Source organism: Muscardinus avellanarius (assembly GCF_963383645.1).
Source record: "Muscardinus avellanarius genome assembly, chromosome: 1".
NCBI classification, from domain to species: Eukaryota; Metazoa; Chordata; class Mammalia; order Rodentia; family Gliridae; genus Muscardinus; species Muscardinus avellanarius.
The window spans coordinates 148,623,982-148,642,658 of record NC_137786.1 but is presented as its reverse complement, the minus strand read 5'-3'; the positions used below and the strand labels follow the sequence as shown (position 1 = coordinate 148,642,658).

Sequence of the window (18,677 nt, the reverse complement as noted above, 5' to 3'; positions counted from 1 at the left end):
TCCCCCACCTGTTTTCTCAACATGGAAAACAAAAAACAACAAGGCAACTTTTTATTTTTATTTATGATTTATTTGACTGTTTCTTTAAACATTTGTTCTAAAAGGCCCAATTGCTTAATGAAACATTTCATTTTATTTGGCATGATTCCAAGTACAACTGCAGAATGACAGAACTCCTTGCTTCCTACAGGTAAAGGAAATGACACAAATATAAGAATTAGTGATGCTAAAAGATAATGCTCTACTAATGCAAATACATACACTCAGAAAAGGAAGAGCCTTTATGCTATATTTAAATACTGCCCTATGGAGGTGAAGAGAAGATACATTCAAAAGTCAATTCTCATAATCATATAATTACATCTTGATCTATAGCAAATGACCTTGGAAAGTGGTCACCTAATTCTACAGAACTTTAAAAGAAAAGAATGTGATTGCCCTGGAATATACAAGGCATCCTTTCAGTGGTTCCCCTTTCAATACCAGACTTGAAAACCTTGAGTATAATGGGGTTTCAGAATTCTTCCCATATTGCCTTTCCAACCCTACCCTCTCCCAAACATGCACACAGACATTGATACAGCTTACTTATTCTAATGCCCTGGAAAGAGGTAGAAACGTCTTGTCAAAGTTGCCCTTTCAGTGGTAGGCATCTGAGCCCTGCTATCTGGTAGCTCGAAAGAAAGGCGAACCTAAAAGAGAAAGAAAAGTCTGTAGGTAGACCTTTTTGTTCTGAAGCTTAAGAATCTTTACCTGAGCTGAAAACAACAGCAACAGATAAAGTAAAACAAATGTTATAAACAAAAAAGCACTTGCATCTGTAAGAACCACAGTGAGAAGTGTAACTAAGGTGGAATACCTCCCAGATATAAAGTCCAGTGCTGGCTCTAAAAGCTGTGATGGACACACATGAATCTTAGCCTACTCATTAATTTAATCAGTGAAGGGAGTAAGGTGAAATAAATGACTACAGGTCTTTTGGATCATAACAGATTCCCAGTTTTCCCAATCACCCAGAAACCTCAAAATCCCTATGGAAAGAATAGAATTATGAGAAGATAAAAGTATCTAGAACTATTTCCTAAGACTCAAATTGGGGTAGTGAAAAACAATCTAGGGAAGTATAGTAGAAAAAGCATCTAGAGCCCTACCTTTCGAAAAATATCCTCCAGGTCACAGGACCAAGCAAATTCTTGCATAATTTCAATGAGTTTTATAATAAACAGAGAACCTCGGTTGGGATGTCGCCAAGAAACATTATCTATAAGTAAAACACATTTCAAATCTCAGGACAAGCTTTTGTCTGGACACTGAGAGGTAGCTCTAGTATTTCTATTCCAGATGGTGCTTCCTAACAAGTTGATCCTGTAATCTATGCACTGCCTGCTATTTTTCAATATTCCAAGTTCAGTGATGATATTTTTACTGATACTCAAGAAGGATGCTGTATACAATTGACATATTAGTGTGACAAAGTCCCTGATTTTAAGGAGCTGCTAATCTATTATCTAGTTTAGATAATAGATTCAAAATACTTGAGCAGCAATCATATGGGGTTTTTGCATGGCCTTTGATTATTGGAAAAATTACTAAGTTCTACATCTAGATATAGTCAGCATTGTAGATCTAGTATTTCTTGGGAATGGCATCTAATTCTAATTATAGAATGTTACATGTAAACTGAACTATTTGAGTGGTGGCAGGACCTTAGGACCAGAGGTGACTAAGAAAATACAAGTTCTGGGAAACTTCAAAACTGTAAATGATAGGATTCAAAAAACTTTATTTTCAACTTAAGAGAAATACATTGAATTGTTATAAAAATCTTTATTAATAGCAATCATTTAATGGGTGTTTTGCTCTGTACCATGCTCAGTATTCCACACATATTGTTTTATTTAATCCTTAGAACAATATTATATAACATACATCAGTGAGAAATTACAAAGAACATTCAAAGAGGTAAATCACTAGAGCTAGTTTATCATGCACTGATGCAATAATATTGTTTCATAGCTTACATTTAAGAACATTCAGACATTCCTTACTTATAATTAAAACTCACTTTTAATTAGGGTCCCAACATGCTTTGTGTATCTTTCTGTTCCTATGTCTATGAGCACTCTGAGGTATCACTGTGAGATCCGGCCATGAGGTCATGTCAGAGGAGCAACAATAACAAAGGAACAAAGAAAAAAATCCCCCTGACCATTGTCCTGCCCCAGGATGACCTGCCCACTCAAGAATTCCTGTGCCCTCCCCTTTCCTTCCCCTAACAAGTCCCTACCTTGCTAAAAGGTGAGCTTTTAACTCATGTAGCCTCTCTTCCCAGTCAGATGCCTCCTTCCAGGTTTTATTCCTAAATAGAGCCTATTCCCTGCTGTTGGGCCAAGCTTTCTTTGCTCCCATGGACCCTAATAGTGTCTTCTTTCACCCCAACTATTGACTATTCTTCCATCAAATATTATATCTAGGCAAACAGGATTTCTGAGTGATCCCAATATCATTAATCTTTTTGATGTGATGTTGGATTCTGATATACTTAAATGTAGACACTTTTAAAAAATTATTCTGTTTTCCCACATAGTTTTAAGAAATATATATTTTATCATGGTAGAGTTCACTAATTATTGATTCAGTGATAGTATGTGTACATTTTGTTTCTGTGTATGGGATAAATTGAACGTATTTCTGGGAGGATGACTTTAGTGGATCTTCAAAAGTCTTTCTAAAGTTAGATACTGATATCTACACTCCCACAAGTGGGTGTGAGTTTTTATATCAGTAACCTCCACAAAGATGTCCCACTTAGAAACCCATTACCTGGCGTTGAAGAGCAGAATGCAATAAAATCCTTCTCTATGTGGGCTTTTTTAATGGCATCATCTTCAAAACTTTCTGTCTCCTGTAAGTCTTCATGTCTAAAGTCTCTTACTGAATCTTTTAACCACACCACCCCTTGGTTCTCTGGAAAGACAAAATTTGATTTCTTGTTATTACCAGTTTCCAAGAAAACTAATTGCTCCTCTATACCTCTGTTAAGTCATATTTATTACTTTGCCTGTTCCTTATCCATATACACATAATCTCAGGACTCATCTTTTTAATAATTCTTATCTCTCTGAAAAATCAAATGAATTAAATTCAAATATCAAGTCTGAAGAAAAAGTGAAATACCTTGAGTTGAAAATGAAACAAATATATATAAAAAAGAAACACTTTAATCCACAGTTGGATGACTGATAAAAATAGGTATTATTTGGATTTTAGAAACAGATACAGAGAAAGTAAACAATACTGAATGTTTACAGATGATAAAGTCAGTGTGTGAAATCTTGTGTTCTAATATGCATCAGCACTCACCACCACGGCAGGCCTGTATGATGATCACTTTGGGTTTGTCCTTCAAATTAGGACAGTTGTAGGTGTTCAACATTTGAAAGATGATATTGACCTCTAATACATCTGCGACTTTCTCAGAGAATTTCTTTCCACAAATTCCTTCTCGGATACCATGAGACATGAACACCAAGAAAGTACTGTCAGAAGTCCGATGTTCTGGACGGGCAGCAAATGCCTTCACCTCTGAAGCCATTTCCTGAAAGAAACCAATGATATCACCAAATGATTCAGGATTGTTGCACTGTATAGGAATTCAATACAGAGACTCATAAGCAGTTCCTTAAGAATTCTCTGAAATTTAATGAAGAGGAAAAGAAAATTTGATTTGTATTTCCATGCAAAGTAAAGAAAGATAAGAAAGAGATGCTTATAAGAAGTAAACCTAAGATATCCAGTAGAAAGAAGAGGGCACTCTTGAGTTAATAGAACACTTCCCATTTAAAAATTACAACAGGCTCTTGAAAAATTACTTTTGTACTAAGCAACTTGCAAGAAAAATCTTAAAACTATCAAGAGTTGTATCTTGGTACCATACACATGGTTTTGAACATTATTTAGTAGTACAAAGGATAGGATTATTGTCCCTAGTGTTTGCAAACTTTACCAAAGCAGTGAGGTTTTCCTTCACTTCTACTCTATATTCCAGACTTTCAAGCAGCATTTTCATATCTCTGACATCAATTTCAGCTCCAGTTCTTTTGGGAAGATTGTCGAACTCCGTGTTGCAGATAATGAGAGCAAGACGTGTGCGGGTCAGCTTACCCATTATTGGATATATCTGTAGGAAAGGCAGAGTGAATGAACTGTCTTGTTCTCTTTAATTCAGTGTTCAGCTGAATTATAAGCCTCTCTCTCTTAATATTATCATGAAACAAAATCCCATGATTTACAGATTAAGACTAGGGAAGAGAGCTGAGTTTTAATTCAGGAGTAGAAATAGAGTTTGCAATTGACCAAATGGCAGCAGACCATCTAACTGTTGTTTTGTTTTGTTTTGTTTTGTTTTGTGGTACTAGGGATGGAACCCAGGGTCATTCTACTTCTGAGCAACTCCCCTAGCCTTAGTTTTTATTCTTTATTTTTGAAACAGGAGCTCACTGAGTTACAAAGGGTATCACTAAATAGCTAAGGCTGGCTTCAAACCTGTACAGTCCTCCTGTCTCAGCCTCCCAAATGTTGGAATTACAAGCATGTGCCGCCACGCCCAGCCATCTGTTTTATCAGGTGAGATTTTGCAAGATACACAATCTTTAGAGCCAGAATTACTGATGTTAAAACTGGCATATACACTTTCTGTTTCTTTAAATTCAGAAAAATTTATTTAAAAATCTTCAGTCTCAATTTCTAGATCTCTAAAATGGGTTATTTTGAGGGTTAAATCATATTATATTCAAAATATTTAAAGTAGTTCTGAATCATACAAATCATCTAATACCAGCTACTAAAGGTATTATTATTATTATTATTATTATTATTATTATTATTTTATTATTACTATTTATTCCAGAAGTTGGACCAAATTCGAAACTATATATAAGCCTCAGATTCTGGAATGTAAAACTCTTTTATTCAAGGGAATCAGCCCAATTATTCTCCAGAGTATCTCAGTGAAAAGAAGAGCCACTGTCCTTCACAATAGCCTTAGGGGAAGAGCCTCAAGTGTATCTCCCAGCCCATTCCATCCTTGTGTGCTGCGCACAGTACCTCTGGTGACTTTTCTTCCCATATCCTTTTGGCTATTTCTAGGGGACAGAGCTTGAGACATCCTTTTGGGGCTGAGGATATGGGCTCAGGCCGGTGGCTGTACAATGCCTGAGGAGCTACAAGAGATAAGACATTATGAGTAATTACATTCCTGATGGTCTCATTTTGTGTTCCCCATAACCTCATCTCTGTATGAAGCCATAAAAGAGGAAATATATTCTCAGAAATTCAACCATGGGTTACTTGATAACACTGTAATGTGTTCACTGCTAATGGGACTCATCCCAAGCCACAGGAGATTCTCAGGTGTGTGGTACAGGGGACTACTTTTACCTCTTAGGAGCAACAATTTTTGGATGTCGTCGTGCTAGGAATGGAATTTAGGAGCATTCTACCTTTAATCTATACCCCCAGCCTTATTTTATAGTTTATTTCGTAATAGTATCACAAAGTTGAGTCTTGCTGAGAGTCTCACAAATTTGCCGAGGCTAGCTTCGAATCTGTGATCTGCTTGTCTTAGCTTCCCAAGTACTAGGATTAAAGTGTGCATCACCATGCCTATTTTAGGAGCAGTATTTTGACAAATATTATCAATAGATACATAGATACAGAGCTTATCAATATAATATAGGGAAAAATACTCAGAAGGTGCTCAATATGTTAGAAAAATTTAAATATGCTTATTTCAAAAGATGTAGAGCCTAGGATAAAATTTAAGGGGTAGGTCTTAATTTGCTTTATTTATTTTTTTGTAGAAGTACTAATATACCTACTTACTTATTTAACAGGTATGATAGTAGATATTGGGAATATTTTAAAAATATGAGCCTTTGTCCTTTCCTTCAAGATCACTTTACATATATAAGTTTGTAAGGAAAAGAAAGGACAAGACTGAATGACTGAATATAAAGTAAAATAATGAATGCCAAAACCAAAGCACAGACCAAATGTATTCATGTAGTAAACACTGACTGTAAAAATTTATGAGAAAGAATTTTCATAGTAGTTGATGTAAAAAAAAAAACTCTGAGGTTTTTATTTGACTGTAAGATCTATATCATCCAACAATGCAATGTATTTGCTAAAGAAACTAATACAAACTTTGTGTACTTTGAAATATAAATAACTTGCTCAAATATTTGGAGGACCTTATAGAGCCTACACTGTTCCAATTAAAGAGGAATTGTGTAGTCAAAGAAGTAAACTAAGTCATCACCAAGAGCTGACTGTAAAAAAAAATGAGCTTATCAAATTATTAAAGCTTTGAAAAAATATAGAAATAATTATTAGATTTGGAGAAATATTCTGTCTGCCTAAAGAATTTTAAGGACTAAGAGAAAAACTAAATAAAATATTTGAAATATATTTGATTTGTTCATTGTTTAATAATGGGATAGAATATTGGCTTATAGTAAGTGTCCTATGTCATGGATTGTCTGCAAAATTATGTGTAGAGTAATCAGCATTAATAGATTCAGTAATTTTTAACTTAGTGAAATATTTGATCTCCTAGCCTTTATGTTTCTTCCAAATATAAGGTGCTTTTACATTAATAGGAAAAGGATTACTTTAGAATTAAATTATTCCAGCCGGGTATGGTGGCACACACTTATAATCCCTGTACTTCCTAGGCAGAGACAGGTGGAAATGTGCTGGTTCAAAGCCAGCCTTGCTGGCTTAGGAGACCCTGTTTCCAATATATATATATATATTTTTTTTTTGGGGGGGGGGCGGTCTGGGAGTGTATCCTGGAGGTAGAAGGGTTTCCAGGAACCCCAGTACCACCACCAAAAAAAAAAAAAAAATAGAATTAAATTATTCCAGAATTGTGGGTGAAAGTGCTTTCCAGAATAAGTAATATAAAATACTGTTTATTTGTTAATTGAGAAAGTGGGCTCTTACAAAATTAAGACTTGTCAACGAGGAACTTAGCCTGTCAGGATTCAATAAGGTCAAGAATATTTTCATGATACAGCACTAAAACATTTTTTATAGTCCATGTCATTATAGACCTGGGCATTTTCTATGTTCTCTCCAGTCCTGTGTGAAGTGAAAAGGTTTTTCTTATATTTTTGTGGCAAAGGCTGATGCTACACTACCAGTGTCTACAGAGCCTACTCTGTAGACTACGTATGGAACACAAATAGTCCATGTTGATCATCATTCTAGAAGGTACATATGGCCAAGTGACAGACTTTGACCAATAGAATGTAAGAATATATTTGAACTAACACATCTAGTTTGAGACTAGAATGATCTTCATATTTTTCCAGTGTTACAGACTGGATGTTTATGACCATAGTTATTTTGGCATCGTATGTTGCAGATATTACAGCTGTGGGATAGAACAGTCTATATCTCTTGGTTAGCCATTGGAAGAGAATTTCCTGCAGATGAAGAATGACCATTTTAGAATTTTCATGAATGAAAAATAATATTCTAGTACATGTAAAATACATCATAAAAATTTGACTTTGCTATTTTTCCTATATTTTCTTAATGAGTATAGGTTCCTATATTCTTGGTAGATTTAATTTTATGGTAGAGAGTTTTATATACTTATTCATGCAAGCTCAATCCAAGTAGAATTTGTTTTATTCATTATTTCCCAACATCTTTAACACAATGTTTGAAATACAGTTGTCATGTGATAAATATTTCTCAAATATCCTAGTATATAATAATAGTTCTAATAAATTTTATTATAAATATCTTTTTAACATTTATGTATTGCATTCATACTATGAGTCAACCAAGACTGGATAGGACCATAATTGTTAATCAGATGTGTTAATTTTATCACAAATTATGACAGACCACCGCCATCATGGGTTGCATGCACACTCCTGAGAAGGGCCTGTCCCAGTTGGCTCTGTCCTATCTCTGCAGCATCCCCACATGCTGAAGTTGCCTGATGATATAAAGGAGCAGATTTATAAACTGGCCAAGAGAGGTCTAACTCCTTCACGCATCTGTGTGATCCTGAGGGACTCACACGGTGTGGCGCAAGTGTGTTTAGTGACAGGCAACAAAACCTTGAGAATCCTAAAAAAGTCCAAAGGACTTGCCTCTGATCTTTCTGAGGATCTCTACCATTTAATTTAAAAAGCAGTTGCTGTTCTAAAGCATCTGAAGAGGAACAGAAAGGATAAGGATGCTAGATTTTATCTGATTCTGATAGCAGAATTCACCAATTGGCTCATTAGTAGAAGACCTAAGGGGTCCTTACCCCTAATTGGAAATATGAACCATCTACTAGATTGCTCTATGTACTCAAGCAATAAAATCATTGTTTAACTTAAAAAATAGAAAAAAGTAGGTCTATTTGAAAAACAAGAAAAATATAGTGAGAGTTATGGCTGGAGAATTACCTGGCACTTAAGAAATAGGCACTATGAAATATAGTAGTAAAAGTAGAAAAGGAAAAGCAGATCCAGATTTCACAGATTCAATAAAACTTGGGCACTACTTGAAATTTAGAGGTGAGGCTACAGAAAGAGTCAAGTACAAATTTTATATTTCAGGTTTGAACAACTAATGAAAGCGACACTAGTAACAAAAGCAGAATAAACTGGGAGGAAAGCAGTGTGGGGGAAGAATGGCAAGCTCACCTTTGACAACATTTAGATAAAGATATTTTTCAGTAGGCACTTGAATAGGGAAGCTTGGCACTCAAGTGGGTAGATGAAGTTTGAGACACAGGTTCATAAGTTTTTAGTATAAACATGGCTGTTGAAGCTCTAAAGAAAAATTGGCTAAGGAGGAGAAATTTTTAATAAGAAAAAGCTGAAAATTTTGTTCCATATATTTATCGGCCATTTGTAGTTCTTTTGTAAAATTTCTAGTTTAATTGCCTATTTCAAGTTTAATTGCCTATTTCCTGATTGGGTTATTTATTCTTTTAGTTGTTCAGTGTTTTGAGTACTTTGTATGATGGAGGCATGTAAGGGAGGGGGGTGGTCATAAGAGAGAATTAATGAAAGAAACACTTCCCCTTCTGTTATGTACATATGTGAAATTATTGCCAATCCCAATGCCATATTTGAGGAAGGGGAGTCATCCATGTGGAAGTTCACTAAATGTTCTGTGCATGTATGTCCCTATTACTCTGAATTACATTAAAATGTGGGACTACAATACATCAATAAAAGAATATAAAATAAAAACAATAAAGCTATTGAATACATTAATAAAGTGATGAACAAAACCTAAGCCAGAAAAAGAAGAAGAGAAAATTTGTTGGACAAATTCATGCAAGTTATTCATATGGCCCTCACCCCAAGTTTGCTCCAAAGAGCTAGTGACTAGGAAGATTGAGATTAAAAGAGTGTTCTTCTTTGAAAACATGATTACCTGAGAAGGAAGGAAATATTTCTTGGGCATCTTGTATAGCTTGTGGACCTGAGAAAAAATAAAGAACATTAAGAGTTATCATTTTTGAGTAATTTTGATAAATATATTAGATATCCCCATTAAAAATGCTTTCTACAGTTTGACTGTTGATTATTAATCTTCCCCAAGATGTGACTCGCCTGGAGACACTGGTCACTGGGAAGCAAGGCCTCTGCCCAAGAGTGGTTGGAGAGTTATTTATTATTTGAGGCAGAACAGAAGAATGTCTCTAAGTGACTACATTAATCTTGGCTCTATGGTAAAAACAGATTGAGACATCATCACCTGCAGAATCACTAATTCTCTTGATGTGCATGTCAGGATGGTTCCTGAGGCAAACACTTCTGCAGAACCAGTGAGTGCAATGTGAAGTTGCCCAACTCAAAGCCTGACTTTGGTTTTCAAGAAAATATAACAACAATGATTCTAGGCTGAGATATATACCCCTTTTACAAATTACCACAGCAGGAATTGGTGATGACTGGTCAAATCAGGTTAAAACAAACCCTACTTCCAAGCCTGAGATAAATTGAAGTTCTCAGAAAATTGTTTGTAGCCTAGGAGAGATGGAGTCAGAGAAATTCTTGGAATTATAGGGTAATACAATTCACCTTTCGAAAGACAATATTAATAGTGATATCTTCTTCAACCTCAAATCACAGATATTTATGCAAAGTTAATAAAATTTCCTCACAAAGTTCTGAAAAGTCTTTCAAATATATTTTTACTTATAGTAATTATCTCATCTGTTGTGAACTAGTGATAACCCCATGGTCCAGAAACTCAGAAAAAAATATGTACATATATATATATATATATAACTTCACTGTAAGAATATGGTTCCCAATCATTATCTACTCTAAATTTAATAATAAAAGATAGGTTGGTTACTTTGGGAACTGTTCTTTTAAAGCACTGGCTCATATAGCTTATTATCACAGAATCTCAGAAGGATTAAAGAGAGTTCCTAAGTGTGACACAGTAGAAAAGAAGCAGAGATAGGAAGTGAACTTAAGTCTGTCTTCACTTTCAGTCCTGGGCCTTTTTAATCACACATCCATTCTTCCAGGAGGCCCATGTATGTATGTGACAGGAACTTTGGTCATATTCTCTGCAACCTCTCGAGTAAATGCAATCTGCTTATTAGAACACTGGAAACCCATGGTTATAAATTTTGATTTATAACATCATTCAAAACCGCTGTTGATATTCCTATGAGAGTCTGGAGTTTTGTCAGTTAGAGAGCAATAATTTTATTTTATTTACAGTCCATGAGTATCTCAAAATAACAACACTCACTGGATAAACCATAAGAATTTCATGTGCTAACAAATGAAGAATGTTCCAAGTCTTTATTTAATAGTAACAATTGGAAATCAGATTCTACTAAGTATAATCTATTTCTCTGCTATATATATAGTTTTGTGGATGTACCACAAAACTATAAGCCAAGGAAGCAGGCTGCAGTTTGTTCTATGACCTCGATTTTGACTGCTATGCTTCATTTACCATCAATACATTTGAGAACATTTTCTGGAGGAGGCCTTAATAGAACAATTGTAATACTTAGAACTTTCTTCTAGAAAGATTTTCTAGAAAGATCTTTGCCATTAGAGTTCATTCATATGTTGTAGCTAGTTATCATATTCTTTGGCACTAGAAACAATTCTAGGAGATACTGTCTGATAACTAGAGAGGCACATTTCAGGTATCAAAGGGTTGTGTAAGAACTTTAGGATTCAAGAGCTAAAAGTGAATTGGAACAGAGTAATGAAGATGACATCTTGGTTATTTTAAAATCATTCCTGAATATTATTGTTGTTGACTATTTCTCTTTTAGGGATAATAAAGTATATAAATGAAAAAATATTGAAAGAAAATTTAAAAATGCATTATACATGGGCATATATGAACACAGAAAGCAATTTTAAGGTCAACTTAGACAGACAAAGCCTTCCCAGAAAACAGAGAAAAGGATTTTGGCTTTCAAACTATACTCCTCTCCCTAGTGGCTCTTTTAAGTGCATCAGAGATCAGTCTGGGTCTCCACTGAACTAGCAGACAAGTGTATGAAAGAAAATTCAAGAATACAACTGGAAGAAAAGGTCCACTTACAATCTTTACTTGGCTATAAATATGCAACTTATTCTCTAAGTGTTTCACCAACCTTCAAATGTATTTTATTTTTTCCCATAAAGCAAAATTTTGAAGCACATGCACTAAAATATTTGAATACTGAATTCAAGACTTCACATAAGACAGGTATACACATGATTGATTAGAAAGCTTCAAACTTAACAAAAATAAAAAATAATTATAGTAATAATAATCACATGCTTTCAAAGACTGAAACATATTGTATGACTTTATTTGTGTGTGTACGTGTGTGTGTGTGTGTGTGTGTGTGTGTGTGTGTGTGTGCTGGGGATAGAATTTAGAAGCATTTAATCTCTGACCTACACCATCCCCCTATTTTATTTTGACACAGTCTTGCTAAGTTGCTGAGGCTGGCCTTGAACCTGCAATCTAACTATTTCAACCTTCCAAGTTCAGCGATTATAGGCAAGCATACCAGGCTATGGGATGACATTTTTCTCATGCACTCCATCCAACATATTCAGAATAAAAAATGAGCTTCAAGCATAATAAGATCACTGAGACAGAGGGAATAAAGAGTCAGTTTATATACAATGGGGCCATTGAGAGAGAAAGAACAGGGCCCCGAAGTTGGAGGTAAGAAAGCTGCTTACAAACAAATATGACTGGTAAAGCAATCAAATGATAGATATAGAGACACATGCACTGTGTGAACTTTACCGAGTCATTGTTCCTTACCTGTGGAGAGGCCCAGCTTCTCTGCAAGGTAAGAGTCTTCTTCACATATATGACTAATACAAATTTGGCAAGCTCCCGGTCCTTTTCGAGTGACAGAGTCGATCAAAGCTCGGGCCTTATCTATAGCTGTAGCATTTTCAAATTTTATTTTCTCCATCTCTTCCTGGTTCAGCACTTTTTTCTCTAATAATTCATCCATCAAGCCATTTATTATACCTGTGCCCACTGATTGGATAAATTGCTTCCTCTTCTCTTTCAGAATCTTGTCTGTTTAAAATACACAGGTTTCCCAAATCATGAAAACAGTCTTGTTTTTAATCTGGTCATCAACAAGTAATGACCTTCTCTAGATTTAATCAGTGAAACAACCCTTTCCAAAAGTGCCACCCTCCCGCTTCAGCATTACCTGTATATGCACACAGAATGGCCTAGACTGAAAGTTATTATTCCTTTGTTGTTAGTTTCTGCAAAGCAGATCATTCTTTCCTGTCCCATGTTTATTCAATTCTGAATAATAAAATAATGAAACAATCATAATCCCTTTTTCTGGGGACAGCAGTTTCTGATATTCACCCTGTTTCAATGCTGCTCCCTTTGTCAGATTTACAACTTTTAGGAGCTAAGATTTCAAAATGACAGAGGAATTCAATGAAGCACCAGATTCTTTCTCATCCTTGCCTTTCCTCTCTGAAGGCCTTGAGAATCTTCTGAACTCCCTCCCCTTCTCTCTCTCTCCCTCTGTCTTGGTTCTGCTCACCTAAATATTCACAGAACCTAATGGAAGTTTTCAGAAGATCCAGCCCCTTTCAAAACGATTTCGTCCTCCAAAACCTATCTTTTAACAGGAAAAACTCACCAGCCATGGCTTTTGGGACCTACCCTCCGGTGCAATGTGAAACTGAAAGCCTGTTTCCAGTTCCTTTCTAGTTGGGTGCATATAACTATTGAGCAATAACCACTGCATATGCATATGCATGCTTTTGTTTTTTCTTAAAGAAATGGTCAGATTTCTGAAGTCTTTGGAAAATTTGTTTCAGTAGCACTTGGAACATCTCAAGAGTAGGATGGGAATGGGACTTCAAGAGTAGAAAATTTTAAAGTATGTATACAGTTAAACTCACACAATAAGAATCACCCATTTATCAAAAAAGTATGATTCAATAAAAAGCAACTTATCCTTTGGGGAACTTGAACCACTATTTTTTTTTTTTTTTTGCCTCAGCTCTTAGCAGAACCATAGGAGCTCTGCTAAATATCGTTGTGAAGGAATTTTTCTTTTAAGAATGGAAGCATTTTTTTCTTTAAGATCTAATCTTTTCTTATCTACTGCTTTTTGCTTTCAGTTGACTCTTCTGAGTGACACTATATCATAGAGACTAAAAACTAATTTCCTGAATTCAGAATGTTAGATTTAGAATTTTAACCTTCGCATCTTAGGGTGTGGATTTTTCTTATGTTTCTCCATGTGTAAATGATTATAATAATCATACATACCAATACAGTTTTAAGCTTAAGTAAACAAATATAAAAATTGTATATGTAACTTCCTGGCACATTTGAAAATATTACAATCTATAGTACTATGACGTTAATATAAATATTTCCAATAGAAAAGAAAATTAGTTATTTGCAAATTTAATAGTTTAGTTGACCTTTGTGAGAATTCTCATACATCTTATTCATTAATTTATCTAGCAAATGTATATGGAGGATATCACTTCGTCCTAGACAGTTCTAGGTTTTGAGGGTTCAATCAAAACATGTGCTAGTCCCCTCTCCTCATGGCCTCAGTTTAAAGAGGAAAAAGAAGACATTGAATCTAATATGTAACTATGAAGATGTTACAGGGAGGTTAAGCATTAGAGAAGAAGATAGTTAGGAAAGTAAGTGATAAAATATTAGAAGAATGGTTAAAAGCACAGATAGAGGAGCTAATGAGGACTGAAGAAGTTACTGTTTTCTATAAGAACATGTTCAATTGATTATCCCAAAACTAAATTCAATATAGCAAATTTATTTTATAGATATATTTAATGGAAGATGGGCTAATAAGATATATAGATATTAATAATCTTTTGAGTTTATCAACATCTTACCAAAATGTCCTGGGAAGACAATGAGTGTCCAATTTCTGGGTTTATTATTATTTTTTTTTTTGGTGGTCCTGGGGTTCCTGGAAGCCCTTCTACCTCTGGGCTACACTCCCAGGCCTATTTTATTTTTGGAAACAGGGTCTCTTAAGCCAGTGCGGCTGGCTTCAAACCTGTGGGATCCTCCTGTCTCTGCCTCCCAAGCTCAGGGATTACAAGGGTGTGCCACCACGCCTGGCTGTTTTTTTGTTTTGTTTTGTTTTGTTTTGTTTTTTATCAACTACACTTTGTTTAAACAAGCCATAGTGGCCCAATAATCACACAACCATATATAGCTGAGTGTGTCAAGCCTCAAAACAACAGTGAATCTACCATATCCAGAATGCTCTGTTCCAACTAGCAGAAGAATCCCACAAGCCCCTTCAGCCTGAGCCACTAGACATTCACAGACGTTGCAGTTGTTGATTGCACCTGAAGAAGTTACCTGAGTATAAACTACTGTGACCACATGGAATAAAAGCCATCGTAGCCACACAACCAATTCCCTAGGACATTTATCCAAGAAAAGATATTTTGCTATAAATACACCAGAAGAGATTGGTAGATGCAAGTGGTCTGCCAGATGTATAAATATCAATATAGGAACACAAGAAGCAGGATAAAGCACGCAAAGGAACACAGTAACTTTCTAGCAATAGACTCCACCCCCTCAATAGAAGGGAAAAACTTTTTAAACAATGAAATAAATGAGATAAAAATATAATTAATAGCTTCACCAATAAAGCAGATCAAGCAGAAGAATTTCTAAATTTGGAGACAGGTCTCCTCAACCTAGTTATATTTTTTTGAAAAATAAAAGAATTAAGCCAGGCATGATGGCACACGCGTGTAATCCCAGCATTTGGGAGGCTGAGACCAGAGGATTGCGGTTCGTGGACAGCCTCAGCTACTTAGTGAGGCCCTTTGCAACTCAGTGAGACCCGGTTTCAAAATAAAGAATATAAAATAGGGCAGGGGGTGTAGCTCAGAAGTCAAATGCCCCTGGGTTCCATGCCCAGACCCGCAAAAAAAAAAAAAAAAAAAAGAATTAAACCCACAAGACTTATGCAACACAATTGTGCAAATAAATATGTGCATTATGGGGTTTCTGAAGAAGAGAAGAAGAAAAGGAGAAAAAATTACAGTAAAAGTTCTTCAAGGAAACAATAGTTGTAAACTTTCTAAATCTTGAGAGACCTCTCAATGTCCAAGTTCAGAAAGTTCAATGTATCTAGATATATTTAAGGAAAGGAGGTTCATTCTAAGGTAATTAGAGTAAAATGGCAAAAGTCGAAGATAAAGGAAGAATATTAAAATAGCAAGTGAAAAATATTAATTCATCTGTAAGAAAATCCTCATCAATAAGAAGCACCCTTATCAGCCAAAGCCTTATAAAACAATAGAAAATGGGAAGACATATTCAAAATCCTTAAAGAAAAAAAGTACAAAAAGCATGCAAATCAAAATACTATACCCAGAAAGGCTATCTTCCAGGAATAAAAGAGAAGTAATATTTCAAAGATAGGCAAATCTTGAGGGAATTGATTTGCAAAATAAATAAATACTTAAGATAACTCAACTGTAAAAGTGAAAGGACAATAGCTACAATTAAAAAACTAAATGAAAGTATAAAATTCACTAGTAGTGCCGGGCATGGTGGTGCAGGCTTGTAATCCCTGCACTTGTTAGGCAGAAACAGGAGGATCTCGCAGGTTCAAAGCCAGCCACGCTGGTTTAAGAGACCCTGTTTTCCAAATAAAAGTATAAAATAGGTCTGGGAGTGTAGTCCAGAGGTAGAAGGGCTTCTAGGAACCCCAGTACCACAAAAAGAAAAAAAAAATCACTAGTAGAGCAGATACATGCAAGAGAAAGAAAAAATAAGCTAAGTCTATTAATACAGAAAACCAACAAAACAAAATTATGAAAAATAGAAGTAACAATGGATATACAAAATATCATATAACAATTAACAATGACAGGAGTATATTTTTACATATTAGTAATGACCTTGAATGTAAATGAGTAAACCCCCAAATAAAATATTCATACTGGACAAAAAGATATTAAAGAAAGATCTAATAGTATGCTGCTTAAAAGAAACTCATTTGTCTAGTAAAAATGCACCTAGATTGAGAGGAAAGTAAAAAGAAAAGATATTCAATGAGACTTAAATAAGAGTGAGCAGTTCTAACTATATTATATAAAATAAACTAAGTAAAATAATATAAGAGACATAGGTAATCAATATTCTAAAATTTTGGAGGTAAAATTTAAATCTGTGGAATTCTATACTCTGAATTACAAATGGTTTTAGTTCTACTACACAATAAAGAAATTGAAATTGGAAATGAAGAAGAGAAAAAATAATCACATATTTTATATAATGGTACATTTTTATACAAATTTTACTATAAAATAATAAATTTTAAGAACTAAAATGATAAATGGCTATAATGAAAACCTGGATTGGAGAAGATATGCTTTTTTTCTTTCTCTGGACACACTGTCTTTCACAAAGTAGGCGAAACCCTTGTAAAAGGAAGGGGTTCTTATAGTGATGAAAATAAAATTACTTATCACTCTAGTTGGTTGGGATTTATAGACAAATTAAATCTAATTTATAGGGAGAGGTTTATTGACTAAGATATGTGTTTAGAAATTATTATTTCACAGATAAAATTAGTGAATGTGGGAGTAATAATAAGGAATGTTATAATTGCCTGATAAGTAGGTGAAAGCTGAAACAATCTTAGGCTCATTAAAAGTTCTGGTAAAGAACGTAGAAGAGCCCTGTTCTGGAGTCCTGGAATGTCACTTACATTCTCAACTTATCCATCTACTATTTATATGTACAAATGAATATATATCTCATTGTTGGGATATTTGGATTCATAAAACGGTGAGAGTACCAGTTGACTATCACAGTTTGTTTTTTCTGTGTCTAGAACTTTCATTTCTCTATCAGCATGGACTTTGGGTTCTGAATTTCACTAATTTGATGCAAATCTCTGACAAGTTATTGAATTTCTCTAAGCATTTTTCTTATTGTATGAGTGAGCTTATAATCATGCCTGTATCCTAAAAAGGAATAGTAAGTGTAAAACCATATCACAGTGCCTCCCATATACAGTAGACATGAATCCAGAAGCCAAGAAATTTCAAAGTGTACCAGTATTGGAGTGGCCTAGGAAGATTTGGGAAAGCTCTGATTATTAATATATTTCAAAAGAAAATAATTGGTATATTTCAAAATAGTTGTGTCAAAATGGCGGCAGACTTGGGTAAAGAAAGGACTTGATTTCTGCCTAAAACAGGCAGCTATTTCAATGTAAATTAACCTAGCTCAAAGTAATTAACCAGTCAATAGGAGAGGAGAACTAGGCCTTTCTCTATCTAAAGACAGATCTTAAGAGAGGAGAACTAAGCCTTTATCTAAAGACAGATCTACATGATTGGATAAGCTAGCTGAGATGGTAGCAGGGGTCTACCATCATGAAAGTAGACATCTCATCACACCTTATTGAGGGAGGTACCTTTCAGGGTTAAGGGGAGGTACCTTACAGGGACGTTCACTACTTCAGAGTCATGCAAACAAGATGGAGGTCATGGGTATAAAAGGCTGAGTCCACATGTAATTCCTTTGGTGTATTCATTTTGAGTCACCCCCCCCATGCCATTTGGCATGGGGCTGTATTTCTATTTTCTGTATTTCTATCTTTCTAATAAACTTCTTTAAATCTTCAGCAACTGCCCAAGCTATGCATATTTATCATTAGCTTAGGACAAGAACCTGCGGTAATTTTCTAGTTTTGGTCGTTTTTGGTTTTTGTTATGTGTTGGGGGAAAGTGTGTCTGGGACCCTCGCAGGGGTTCCCGGGAAAGAATTTCAAGAAACCATATTCTCTCAATCCATAACACAAAGTATACTTTATTGTAAAATCATTCTAAACATTTCATGCATTTTATTTCATGGCCTGTCACAATAGGTTTGTAAGTTAGACAGGGTACATGAGCACTAATTCTATGCTATGAATAAAAATAAAATACGTAAGAATAAACTTAGCTAAGAAGGTAAAAGACCAGTACAAGAAAATTATAAAACATTGAAAAAATAAATCAAAGAAGATCTTAGAAGATAAAAAGATCTTCCATGTTCAAGGATAGGCAGAATAAATATTGACAAAATGGCCATACTTCCTAAAGTGATCTACAGAT

General features: G+C 34.8%; 1 protein-coding gene across 1 annotated transcript; it reads right to left on the bottom strand.

Moving 5' to 3' along the window:
* Positions 1 to 593: 593 nt before the first annotated feature.
* LOC308279889 (caspase-1-like) lies at positions 594 to 14,947 on the bottom strand (the record flags this gene model as incomplete). Its single annotated transcript, XM_080720071.1, has 8 exons — positions 594 to 692; positions 1,152 to 1,261; positions 2,824 to 2,967; positions 3,364 to 3,598; positions 4,007 to 4,180; positions 5,107 to 5,222; positions 12,334 to 12,600; positions 14,908 to 14,947. The coding sequence occupies 8 exons, from the start codon at positions 14,945 to 14,947 to the stop codon at positions 594 to 596; spliced, it is 1,185 nt and encodes a 394-aa protein (XP_080576197.1).
* Between the last annotated feature and the right edge of the window lie 3,730 nt (positions 14,948 to 18,677).